General features: G+C 40.1%; 2 protein-coding genes across 2 annotated transcripts in view; one reads left to right on the forward strand and one right to left on the reverse strand.

Annotated features, from left to right (window-relative positions):
- Positions 1-928: 928 nt before the first annotated feature.
- Positions 929-3,690, reverse strand: mchr1b (melanin-concentrating hormone receptor 1b). Its single transcript, XM_070981672.1, has 3 exons — positions 3,629-3,690; positions 3,372-3,471; positions 929-3,125 (listed from the first exon to the last, which is right to left on the reverse strand). The coding sequence occupies exons 2-3, from the start codon at positions 3,436-3,438 to the stop codon at positions 2,122-2,124; spliced, it is 1,071 nt and encodes a 356-aa protein (XP_070837773.1). The 5' UTR covers positions 3,439-3,471; positions 3,629-3,690; the 3' UTR covers positions 929-2,121.
- Positions 3,691-5,088: 1,398 nt separating this feature from the next.
- grb2b (growth factor receptor-bound protein 2b) overlaps positions 5,089-14,074 on the forward strand; it is a 29,586-nt gene continuing 20,600 nt past the window's right edge. The window contains exons 1-2 of the mRNA XM_070981485.1: positions 5,089-5,243; positions 6,789-7,042. Of these exons, the coding sequence (XP_070837586.1) occupies positions 6,965-7,042 (78 nt within the window). The 5' untranslated portion in view covers positions 5,089-5,243; positions 6,789-6,964. The remainder of the gene's footprint in view (positions 5,244-6,788; positions 7,043-14,074) is intronic.

Consider the following 14,074-nt stretch of genomic DNA (forward strand, 5'->3'; position numbering starts at 1 on the left):
ATACAGGGCAGAAAATGAGCTCTGAAAGCTGGAAATCCCTTCGCACAGCAGGAATCACTGTTTACTGTTTACTATTATTTATTCATTTGAATATATTAAGGACATCGTGTTCCATTAAAAGATTTCAACTCTTCCCAATGTACAGTGTCTTTTTTGTTCTAACACTTCATCAGCACAGTGCATACAAATACATTTTAAATTCCCACATTGTTATCTCCTTATTCCCTAACCAACATCCTGTTCCCTTGTACCTACTGATAAGCAACGTGCTGGTAACAAATAATTGCACCATAAACTGGGAAGAATTACATCATGGGTACCATTTCTCATCCACTGATTTTGTGGGTGGACTTACAGAAGCATGCACTTGTTTATTCAGCAAACATCCATCATTATTTCATTAGCTTGTGTTACTTCACAACACGAAATGCACACAATATACCCACTTGCAGAATAATAAATGAGCAATTCTAACTTTAGTACACTTTAAAAATACAATGTGCCACAAGGACAGAGAAACATTCACCTACTTATGTCCAGTTACCGCTGTTACTCAACAATACTCCCTCACAGGGGTTGAAAGTAAATAATTGCCTTGCCATTTCATTATTTTCAGAGGGAGGTTGTCCTCATGATGATGGAATTATCATGTCAATGCCACATAATCCTGGCTTTATTCCACTCCTCTGTGTTTTTCAAGATAATGGGTGATACTTTAATTCCTGCCACCTGGCATTTGGATAAGCAGCAATGCCGAGTCCCCCCACTGTGAAAAGCTGGAGAAACAAAAAGGAAACAGAGCTGCTTTCATCCTCTGAAGTCTGTGATTTTTTTCTGCTACCTCCCACTTTATACATGACCTCTCAAACAACTGAATTGAGATATTTCAGCTGAGTTCAACACTTTATTGAGATTTCTCCTCACACATTTACAAGAAAATGTTGGCAAAAAATTTAGAAAAGCAATCAAGCTTTTCTTTTTAACCTTACAAACCAACATGTGTTTCTAAAGATACAGCCCGCCAACCAAAATCAATACAAGTCCTTTCATTTTGAGCAATGTGAGCACAGTCTTGTGTATCTCCAGGAGTTTAAACATGCAGAGAGTACAACAGACATGAAAAAGTGTACATTTCCTTAGTGGTCACATCATAGTAAAGATGCCCAGTTAACGCCACAGAGACATCCGTAAAATATGCATGCAATGACCTATCAAACCGTCTGTTAAAAGAGGCTGTTTTTCTGCCACAACATAGATAAATTACAACAGTTAAAAATTCATAAATTTAAGAGTCACATAGACAATGTGTTTTCTGTTCAAAGGACGACCAGCTATTAGTGCCATGACTGTCTGGGTCACAGTTACAATACAATGTCATGCTGTGTGATAGACGCACATACAGGCTTGCACAATAAACTCTGTAATCCAACAACACAATACTAACTGCAGACTGCTAACACTGTTTTAATACTGTTAAAAACTATGTGTAAGTGACATTTCACGTCATTAAAATTGTTATGTTGAGGTGCAGAATCAAGATCAAGATTTGCAGAAATGTCATTAATGTTTTTTGCATGGGGGAAATAACACAGTGGACAAATATCTATTATGAGTTTGTGACCTTCTTGTTATATTTCAGGCAAAAATGGTGCTCAGTTTTGAAACTACTGAGATACCGTTTTCCATTTTGAAAGCAAATCAAAAATGCATCTAAACGAAGATACAGATATAGAGCAATGATTGATTGAGTAAACATCAGAGGGCTCTGAGGCGCTCAATATGCTCAATAATGAATTTACTCATGTTATTTGCTTTCCATTATTGACTGATTTTCTGGAGCTTTCTGAGTCGAAACATATTATTTGCCAGATGGTCATCTATTTTTCTCATTTTGGTAAAACAGTGACTGAATATAACTATTGCTCACAACAAGCATGCCTTGAAATGTCACAGATTGCATCACCACCAGGGAAATAAAGCAGCTTTATAGTTCAGCAGAGTCCTATTATGCCTTCATGAAAACAGGAGTAGTTGCTGAGGGCTTGAGAACAGTCATTGATGGCAGGTGGTGACTTGTTGGCGGTTGGCAGTGGTTGAGGATGTCCAGATTAAGTCTTTGTCTCAGTGCACAGCCACAGCCATGCATGAGTGCAAGTGAGATGGATGAATGCTGTCTGGTGCCAACCTCAAACTCATACTGCCATCGGTCAGAGCGGGAGTGACTTTGAAAACCCTGTGGGATGGTCGAATGGCTACAATGAACTGCCTCTTAAATGTTTCACTTAATACAATGTAGATAAACGGGTTAATGCAGCTGTTGGCATAGCCCATGCTAATAGCAATGTTGTAGGCATACAGGAAGGCAAAGGTGGGCCGCTGCACTCCAAGATGGGCCAACTGCAAGATGTAGTAGGGGGCCCAGCAAGTGAAGAAAGCCAGGCATATGGCCACTGCCATACGGGTCACCTTCCTCGTCCGCACCCTCAGGCTGCGCTGGGGCAGTGGAGCAACTGTAGCTGACATGTTTTGGAGAATCTTGAAGAAAACCCAACAGATGATCACCCAGGGCAAAGCAAAGGCCAAGAAGAACTGGTAGAGAGTGAACCAGTACGTATCTGTGGCTGGGTTGGGCAGCAGGAGGGCACAGCCAACTGAGCCATCCTTGAGATGCATGAGTCCTGTGTACATCCAGACCGGAGTGATGGAGACCAGAGAAAAGACCCACACCAGAGCTACCGCTGCCCCGGCCACAAAGGGGGTTCGGACATGTTTGAAGCGGATGGGATGGACAGTGGCCAGGTAGCGATCCAGAGTCATTACAGTCAGGATGTATGTACTGACGATCTGGCTGTTGGAATCAAGCGCTGTGATGACAGTGCACATGGTGCCACCAAAGCACCAGGAGCCATTGCCCACAAGCTGGTGGATGAGAAAAGGCATGCCAAGGAGAAAGAGGAGGTCTGCGATGGACAAATTGAAGATAAATATGTCTGGTACTGTTTGCTGGGAGCCGAACTTGGTTTTCTTCACAATGGTGTAGATTACAATGCAGTTTCCAAAGATCCCAAAGAAACAGATGACACCAAAGATGCTGGACATGATCACATTGTTGTATTGCTGGTGTTCTGGCAGAAAGGATACAAACAGAACACTCTGTCAGTCACTTATCACACAGCAAATCCTGCTGTCTGCCATTCTTTTCCCTAATTATCCTTCTTTTTTTTCTTTTTTCTTTTCAATTTATCTTTAAGGTATTGAATTTGATCCGTTCCTAAATTCTTTAACAACAATTCTGCATTTGCGTCACGGTACTAACATCGCGTGCTCAGCTTATGTGTTCATATTAAAAGGAGTAGAAAGAAACAACCTACCTTCTACTATAGTCTGGGGGGAACTGGTGGAGGGAAAAGATGAATTCGGAATGCAAGAAAAGTCCATCCCAAACAACTTTTGGTCTTCCTCTGTAACAATCTGCAGTGTGATAATAATGAGAATAATGATACTAATAACAATAATAACAATAGCTACAACTTACATCGCAGTTTTCGAGCGAAATAAAGCCCAGTTAGACATAAACCAGCAACATAAAAGGGCAAAATATAGTTTGAATAGCAAAAAAAATAACCACCTCGCAGTATAAGTTTATGGATTTGACCGCAGGTGATGCAGCGCCGCGCGCATGTTTGTGCTGTTCAGACTTCATCAGCGCACGCGACAGCTAAAGAAGAAATGCGGAGCTGACGTCACACCTCGTCATTCTGCAAGTCTAAAAAGTGGCAGCACCTGACCATGTGTGACCGTAACTGAAGGAGGCTGTGCTGATGTGCTCCTGTCCACAGGACAAAGACAGGCTGGAGCTGTCGTCAGTAAATCAGGAAGATATCAGATGAAGGACACATGGCTGCTTTTCTCTCCTTATGTCGCCTCCTTTGTGTGTGAAAAGACTTAGCCGACCTGTTCTCTCTGTGTTAAATATAGGTGTTTCTTCTATAGCAGTGCCACACCATGCTTTTTTTTTTCCAATGGCAGTGTTAGCTCCATTATATCTTCAGAATCTATAGACTTATAGTTGTCTTCTATCAGCACAGTCCCCATGACATCCCTATATTTATCCCATAAGCCTGTGCTTTTCTGATGGGAACTTTTGGCACGATTGGAGCAGCAGAGCAAGCTGTCGTTCCTTACTGCCTTTCACCAACGCTGTTTTCCTGGGGTTCAATCTGTCCACTAGGTGTCAGCATTGTCAAAGTATTTCATGAAATGCTCCGCTCAGAATTAAAAGCAGATGTCCAAAAAATGAGAACAGGGAAAGACGGCCAACTGTTTACCAAATAGTGGGTTCTGTGGTGGGATAAAGGTAACAGCGAGCAACATGTAAGGGGCAGAAGTTTAATATGAGCTACTTTTTGAGGGCAGAATGGTGCAGAATATCATCAAAAACAGTACCCGTGTAAGGTGCGCATATTTTTGGCTGCTTTGACATATCCAGTCATAAATCTTGAGTTTGTCATTGATATGATTTTTTTATTTTTATTTTTTTATCATTATATGGTGCATTGTCCTGTGTATTATATCACCTGACTAGTGAAGTCACCGATGAGGCAATAGTTTAGTTTGACATCCATAAATCTTAAAGCCTTCCAGCCTTATCTAGCCTTATATACCTCCTCGCCTTATGTCATTAATATTTAATGACTGATAGGGATTACATGTGTTTTAAACCTCTAATTCTAATGTCACTGGCTCAAACACAAAAACAGATAGATAGATAGATAGATAGATAGATAGATAGATAGATAGATAGATAGATAGATAGATAGATAGATAGATAGATAGATAGATAGATAGATAGATAGATAGATAGGGTTATGTCACGCAGTACACAGACCTACTAATAATTGGTATTAGTATGAAGATACTTATAACACTCATAGGGGATAGTTAGAGGCAGTTTCAGGCGGCACTGACTGTTGTGTGATGCGTTTGGCAGACGAGTGGCACAGACTGACAGGGAGGAGCTCCAGTCACAGCGCCAGGCTCACCCTCCCCGCACTGTGGAAGGAAGCGGAAATAAGCGTCGTAAACCTTATGCTAGTAGCTACGTTCAGGCTCCGAGGACGGGGTGTAAGCGACATCAGACGTATAACGTTTGTTGCCTCTCAAGAGGAAACGGGGAGTGGATAATTACACGACAGGGTTTTTGTTTGTTACGGTGGCAGCTTCGAAACGGAATATCTCGAGTGGTGAGTTTTCTTATTCCTTATCTTTACATAAAACTTGTGTAGTCTTTCCCTTCGCGACGCAGGCTAGGCAAGTTCAGTAACGTTAGCTGGGCTAACTGTGCCACTCCGCTAGCAACAACAGCTTGCGCTATGAAAAAAAGGTGTTTTCTTCCCTTTCACATTTGCCAACGTGAAGCTAGCTTGCAGGCCTCGGGCATTCATAAAAGTCTCATGTTTATTTCAAACTGGTCACTTGTGTTGAGTAATGTCATCGTTAATTTGCCCGTTGTGATAAATTAATGGGGTTAAGTTTGATATTCACACTGCATCGCAGTTATTGTTACTCGACCGTTAGCCGGCATGCTAGCTCTCGCGCTTCGGAGGACTGGGCGCAGGCTGTTGACTGGAACGGACTCGAGCCACTCGAACTCGTTCAATATGGTAAAAACGCGGACAGATGCTCAAAATGGCTTATTGCTAGATGTTGAAGTCTAACATTGTTCTGGCAGTAAATAAAATCATGAGACGGTCGTGAATTAAAGAGGATTATTCCAGTCTGCGCCCTTTGGAATTCAGCTTCCTTTTTCATTACTTTGTCTTGACTAACGTTACTTCTGTCACTGACGTGCTTTGTTGTTCATTTGTCTTCAGATATATCGGCCATGGGTTGAGTTGTTGACAGTTGTGGAACTGTAAACAATGTCTGCTGTCCCATTTTTAGGACTTATTGTGTCGTTAATGTCAAATGACTTCTAGATACGAGTCCTGCATCTTCTGCTGTGAGTGTTTTAGCTAACCCATGGTAGGATTATCCGTGACCAGATGACACGAATTGTAATTGGGAAAAAGCGATAAAAACCAAAAGTCTACATTTGCAGATGGTTGACCGAGGTTTGATATTCTTATTTTGTCGTCTGGCTGGCTGTCAGGCTTAATGGTATTATTGGATGTTGAGCTGTATGTTATTAGTGTGAACCCATCAGAGCTGCACGGTAACTAGCATGTTAGCAAACAACTTAATGAGATAACTTAGCTTTATCTATTTATCTCAGTAACCGTGGCTTTAACCAGTGTATCACTGTCAGCTCATCTTAAATAAGCTACTTACTTATCTGTGGTAGGGCCAGGTGGTTGGCTGTCAAGAAAGTCAGGAAGCATTGCCATTGATGGTGGTTAACTTTGCATCAGAATCCTTGTCCTCTTCTTAATGTTGCCCAGATTAGCAACGGCAAGGTCAGTAGGCCTTCACACCTTTTCACACAGGTTTTCCATTGGAGATGGCCATTTTTGTTTGCGTGTGATATTTTGGATATTGCAAGATCTTAAGAGAACAAAGCATGCGATGTCTAGACCACAAAATGACTTTCTACTGATCACAGGAAAACAATTAGGAAAAAAAAAAAACATTTTATGAGTGAAACTTAGAGGGACTGAAATGAGTACAGACTAAGGAAAATTCATATTTACATTTTCCAGATATTCTTTGATTTTTGTTTTTATTTAGTTTTGCTTAAAATTAGAGTTTTAGAGTAAACATTTGAATACCACATTGTGTCTTGTTTGCAGGTGCCGTACTGTAACCTTTATGTGAGGTCTAAGCCCAAAAGGAGCGGGTCATAGACGGGAGGAGAGACTCGGAGAGAAGCATCTGGCCACAGAAGCCTGGATAAGTGTTTTTATTTTTTATTCAGCCCCTGCAAGACAACTACAGCCAAGCGGTTTTCCAGCACGCAACAACAACCATGGAGGCCATTGCCAAATACGATTTCAAAGCTACTGCTGATGACGAGCTTAGTTTCAAGCGTGGAGACATCCTCAAGGTAAGTGACAACTAGTTGATCGTTTAATGTTAAGGCTTGTCTGTATTACTCATGAGTATGACATGCTGGGAAATATTTTGTTGCTGTAGGTTTATTTCCTGTGTAGGTAAGCATATCTGTCCTGTTTTAAATAAAAGCACTATCGGGGGTGTGTGTGTGTGTGTGTGTGTGTGTGTGTGTGTGTGTGTGTGTGTGTGTGTGTGTGTGTGTGTGTGTGTGTGTGTGTGTGTGAGTTAGAGGTGAGAGTTTCATACAGTAATGTAATTTTTATTTTAAAATCTATAGAATTAAAATCATCGCCCAAATAAAGCTACAGCAGTAAGTCTGTATCTTACATTGAGTAAGTATTTTTGTTTGTGTTGTTTTGTTTTTTCCATTTTTTACACACTGTCACACACTTGCTATATGTATCTGTCAAACGCAAACCCACATATAAAAAAGAGAAAAGATCAGCAGGCTTGACCTGTAGCCTAAAATCCAGATAACTACTATATCATGTGATGGTGCACATGGTGATTATATGTGACAACACAACATCATTTTAAGCTTAGGTGCTGTGTTGCCTATTGTACATACCCTAAAGGAGCAACTGCACTGCAGAAGGTCTAGTGATTAAAGAGGCAAAAGATGCAAGGTTTTTGTTCCATTATGAACTCCCTATAGTGCTCTCTGTGAAACCCCAGGCTTGCCCAGATCACCAGGCATGAGCAGCTTATTCAAAGCAGTATGCTTTCTGGTGGCCTGAAACGTGTTTATGTCATTCTCTGACCTTGATGAGACAGTCAAGATATTAGAAAGTACATGCTGCAATTTTCCTACACAATGATTCTCTTAGGATTTAAATGTGATCATCATAATCCCTCTGTTCAGAGTCATAGCCATGATGGGCAGGATGCAGGGGTGACAGTGCAGAAAAATTAGATAAACCTTCATATTTCCTTATTTTCTAGGAAAATGTCTGCAACTAAATACTCAGTTTTAAACATCATTTTGGTAATGCCTGACTGTAAGAATCCCTTTTTTCCCCTCGTGGCTTTAAGGTCAGTCATTTTACTAAAGAAGAAGGGCCCACAGAGTGAATAGCTCCTTTTGTAAAAGATACATTTCGAAAGAACCACAGATCTGTGAGTATTTTCAGTGTAACCTGTCATTCTGTTTTGATCATAACAATTAATTGTTTTTACAGGCAACCTCTGCTTTATCAGACATGCAGGTAGTTGGAAAATTGTTGTGATGCAATATAACATACACATCATTTTGGATTTAGTAATATTCATTGCATTTATTCCTCCAAAGTCAGTTATCCTAATTAGAATATGAATGTTGTCATCATTACTGCTAACCCCATGACTAATTTTGCTGAATGTAGACTGGAACAAGAGAACTGTAGCTAGTGATAAGGGATCAGTAGTGAGCAGCAAATAAAAATCCTCCAAATAGTTTTACTGTCTTAATACAAAATTTTGACCTTAACTCTGCAGGACCTTCTGCTTTTCAGTCCATGTGAGATGAAACTCTCTCTGTGCTAATGACTTTGTAGCTTGCAAGACTGCTTTACAGTTCGCATCAATGTGATGGAAAAACTTTGATTTTATTCTATTGTATAGATATGTATGAGAAATTTAAAAGTGAGCTGTCATGGATTGACTGTTCTATCAGGGGATGTGTGCTGTTTTGGGAGTTTTGTAGAGATTTCTTATCTCTCCAGGGGGGCCTCAAGGGAGGGAAAGAAACGTAGCTCTGGAAACACTGAGTTAAATATGAGTTCTTATTAAATTTGCATATGAGAAGAGAAAGTTCTGTACTTTACCAGCTAGCTGTCTTGATGGAAAATCTCAGGCTTTTTACCAAATGGCAGAGTTCCAGCCAAGATGTTAATGGGAAATGCCACAGATTTTTTCCTTTAATTGACATCATTAAAGATGAGATGTTCGAGCTGGTGCCTGGGTAATTTAGATTAAACGGAATATTTTGTATTATATGTTTTACAATTTAATGTCTTGCTTAATTTTGGTAAATTTTGAAAGCCTAAAATGTGCTTCTCAGTTCCCCATATGTGTAGTGTGTTCTTGATCCCCCCCCCCCTCCCCCTTCCATGCAAGATGCTTCAAGGCAACTCCTTTACAAAGATTCTGTTCCCCAAAGCTTCAGTATGTGTGGCTACATAAAAAGCATGGAGCATTTTGTGTTTTAATGAAAGTCACTACAGCTTCATTTTTCAGATTCAGTCTGTGTATGAAGCTCTACTTGGCACTATGAGGCTCGACAGAATCTACACTGAATGATGTGATGTAATTAGTTTTGTAATTACAGGCAGAGCCATATCAGACAAAGCCTTTTTTCCATATCTTAATTGTCTCACAGAATAAATCATATCACCAGTCCCACTCGACATCTGGTGTGCGATATTAGCAGGTACAGTTGTCATTATGAGTCAAGTTGGAAAATGTCTGACTTTGGTGCCAATCAGTGCTACACACAATGGCTGTACAGTGTACTTTTTTTTTCTTTTTTCTTTTTTTTTTACATACCATGGGTGCTGCAGAGGTTTAAAGTTTTGTGTAAAATGTCACCATCTCAAAAAACAACCACAAGCAGTGCAGCTCATCACAAGCACGTATGTGACTGGCAAGAAACATTAATGGTGCATACAGGGCAGCATCCAAATCTTTTCAGACAGTTTGCTGTACGAAGCATCTGTATAGTACACTTCAGAGAAGCAGTACAAATTTCAGTAAATTTCTGAAAAAATAAAGAAATAAAAATCTTTATTGTTAAGTATCAATCTGAAAACTGCTTTTGTTCTCTTATTTGTGATGTACTCAAACATGGGAAGTGCTGTACAATTTTAACACCAAGTCATTGTCTGTTGGCACTCATGTTGTCTAGCTCATGTCGCTCATAGACACATACAATACATAGCGCATCCCACTTGTGAAGTACATCTCTGCCACCACCATATTGCAGCAGGTTTCTAACCCTTTCAAATAGTAGGAAATGCAATAGAAAATATTATTGTTATTATTATTGGTATGAAAACCCACATTTAATTTAATCAAGTGCCCTGTATCATTAATACTTGTCATTTGTGACAAATCATACCAAATTGGTTGGAAATTCACCAAGTGGTGATGGCTTGCGGTGCTGGATAGCAACTCTACATAGACAGGCACGTGGTTTTTAAGTGCATGATAGAGCACAGCTACCAAGTAGAATGTTGATACAGCGTTGATTCACCTCATACACAAGCAAGCAGCTCTGGCTACATATACGTTTTAATTTTAAAACAGTATTTAAAAATGAAAACACCTCTGTGCAATTGAGTGTTTAGCATAGTTTCCGACTGTTTAACTCACACATTGCAAAGCTGTATCGCACAGGTGGTACTGCAGTAATTTCATTCATCACATAGACTGATTTGTTTCTTTGTCGCACGACATGTATGCAACATATATGTTGCACTGTGCAGCCCTGCATTAATATTAAGAAGATATCCGCATGTCCTGGCCTTACATATTTGACCCAGCCAGTGGGTAATGTACTGTAAGTGCACAACCTTAAGAGCTACAAAAAATGCTTTACAGGTTATTTCTGGACAAAGACTGAATCTAAAATGGGGAAGGAAAGCCTGCATGAATGTTGCCTCTAGCACTGTCCACATTTCATCTGAATCATTTGTTGCCTGCTTTGCCCAAAGGACTAGTTCACTTTTTGAGACCGAATGCATCAGCTTGATGTCTGTCAGATTCCACCCCCCCTCTCCATTTCTTTCATCCTGTTTTCCTCTTTTGTTCCTCCTCACAGTACTCATACATTAGTCTCAAGTCTGAATGTTTCCCCCCAGGTAACTTTGGAGAAACAGGACGGAACAAGCTCCTGTCATTCTCTGAAACATCTTGGTATACAGGTGGACCCACGCTACACCTTATTTAGCATGTAACTATATGGCCCCAGCTCAATATTTTTCAAGCTAAATATTTGGTCATCTATAAGCATTGATTTTTGATTGATTCAACCAATCAAACTCAGAAAACCTGCTCATTTTTGGTTGTTAATTGCTTTAAAGTTTAAAATACCCTGGTCTCCAAAGTGCTGAAGATCATCTTGTGCAGTGGAACAGACCAATACACTGTGTGCTTCCGCTATCTTTGTGGCTGCTACACATTTCTTTCTGCTAATTTTTCTGCATTAGTTAGTTACTTCAAAGCAATCAGTGCAGAATAAACCTACATCATTTTGGTCTCTGTCTGTCTCTCACTCTTACTATCTCACTTTGCTCTTTGCACTCTGCTTTTTAGACCAGTTAGCTATTTGGTTACATAACGGTTGTTTAAACATCAATAATACTAAACTAAATCCCCCTGTCAATTGACAACATTGCCACATATAAAAGAACATATGCAGATTTACAAACTTAAACTGTAAAAACAAGCTGGCTCTGTTTTTTTGTTTGTTTGTTTGCTTTTTTAGAACTGTTTGTCGCTTTACCTGATGCTGCACAGCATGCTATGCACACGCATTTGTAGTACATCTTAAAGAAACCTTTTCTGAGGTGGAGTGTTGTCACAGTGGCTCCTTTGCTCCCATCAGCGGTGCTATGTGTCTGCTGATACTAATACTAAACAGCTCTGCTCTTAGGACAAAGGGTCCCTCTGATGAGAGAGCAAGCCTGTGTTAAGGCTTCCCTTGTATGTAGCATCCTTAACTTCTCACCATTTTCAGTGTCACTGGGAGACGATGGATGTGTTGCAAACTCTGGGCCTCACATTGGCATACACGAACATCTGTTTTTCACTTCGTCCATCTACTCCACAGAAATAGGCGGTTGGGTACTGTCATCAACATTCCAGTGATTGTAATTCTTTTTTTAAAATCTCCATTCAGTATACATAGTTGAAAGGAAGCCAGTATGGTTTGAAGACACAGTGGGCTATGTGGAGTATGATCAGCACCAGCAGTATGGTTACAGTTTGAGAGACTCACTAAAACTCTCAGTGATGAAGCCCAAATATTAGGCAGTTCCAGCTCTGGCTTGATGCCACACAGCAATGTTCCACCGTGTTTCAGTTGCTTTCATAAAGGCCTTTTATGTAAGCATTTATCCAGTGTTTGCCACTGAAGGGATAGAAAGGTTGTTTTAGGGACACGAAATCCTGTTGTGTCCAACTGTTTAATCATCCTGAAATGTGTGCATGCTGATGCTTTTATCACTTGTCAAAATACCCACAAAGGTGGGTGATTACAAAGTGTTTGTTTGTCCAGCATTTAGGAAGATGAAAATGATATTAAATGTCTTATGGGAATTTCTGTTTTATCCAGCATTCCAATTAAGAAGGTGATGCTAGATCCATTATTATCTCCACACACGTTTGAATACTCTTTGTTCAGCAACTTGTGCTTGTATTCAGAATGTAAGTGTGTTACAACATAGAAAAGGACCTTTATTAGATGAAAGGAAGCCTGTCTTGTCCAGTGCCTCCAAGATATGTAGTCCACAACTGTCAGCCAGTTAGCAAGCACTGTGTCATTTTGACTCACACAACTGGTTGACCAGTCCAGGCTCCCGTCTTACTTTGCAGCCTTGAGTCATACCCGAACATTTACTTGTCTCATTTGCCAGTTCTTGAGTACTGAAGCAAACTGTTACAGTATAGCAGAGGCTCCAACCCATCACCAAGTCGTCCTTCATATGAAAAACAGCTGTTGAGTAGCTGTTAGCTCGCCTTTTTAGGAATCCAGTATCTTTTAATGTCACAGCCATTTAATCTTTCATACAATATATCTAATCGTGTAATTAGGTGTGTGTGCTTTTACTCTATGTGCAACTTCTGCTCTTTATCAGCAAATGGCACGCAGAGCTGTTGCAACCACCTTTCTGTTTTATCTTTACAGACAGTTTCAAGCTGTTTAACTGTTTTAACTTCTCCCTTAATCTTAACATAGAGCCTGATTGTTATTTGAGTCTTAAATTCCGGATATATGGAAATATATAAAAAGCATTGAAGTGTAGGCTTGTATGTAAAATATCTTAAGTACAAATGTGTGTGGGCCCATGGCAGATTTGCATAATGTAGACGAGTTTCATAATGTGATCTCCCATCATGCGTAGACAAAAAGGGGAAATAGCAACTGCGAGAGCCAAGATCTTTCTTGAACTGTATACTGTAAATTTTTGTGCCGTTTGTGCTGCTGCTTAACTATGTCATGCACATACAAAAGTTGACTTTGAACTGCAAGATACACGCACGCACGCACACACACGCACACACGCACGCACACACACACACACTTCTTAACATTACTACTTGACATACTCTGAGTTGAAATGTGCTCTTGAAATGCAACAGCCTGGGAAAAATCACTCTGACCTCCTTACAAGTAATATTCGACCTCAGTAGATCATTATTGGAGAGGATTAACTAAGATTAGTGAAAAATCTTTTATTGAAGTTAGAGATCCATTGTTATAACAGGTTTCATGTGCATGAGACGTGACCTGTAACATTTGAACAGAGTAGTACGACTGAAACAGGTCTTTGACAGGTCCCTTTGCTCAAATACATAGATGGCCTTGTCACACAAGTATAAATTTAATACAAATCAGACAGCCGTTCAGTTGAACACTTATAATCAAGTCAGTCATTTTTTGTGCTTAGCCAGGTCTTCTGCTCACTTTCTGCATCAGAAAGCAGATCTAGAGGCAAAGCAGCAGGCAAGTGCAGGCCACAGTAGAGTCTGGCCGTTGCCCTGAGCACTGTACACTTGTTCTCATTTCCTCCTTAAATAAATAAAGATTAACAGCACTGCTAGCCGACAGAATTAGTTCCCATCAACAGATCTTTGAACTCTGCCCATTTAGCCTGATCTAAGAGCCGTCTTTCCAACTGGCTACTTCTGCAAACTGTCATCCACAGATTCAAAGTAAATGTAATTTAAACTCTGTTATATTGCAGCCACTAATGAAACAGTATGCCATAAAATTCCAATTATAGTCAACCCAGGAATTGAATGAGCGCTTTCCAATAGATTACCT

This window comes from Chaetodon trifascialis, chromosome 15 (assembly GCF_039877785.1).
Source record: "Chaetodon trifascialis isolate fChaTrf1 chromosome 15, fChaTrf1.hap1, whole genome shotgun sequence".
Lineage (NCBI taxonomy): Eukaryota > Metazoa > Chordata > Actinopteri > Chaetodontiformes > Chaetodontidae > Chaetodon > Chaetodon trifascialis.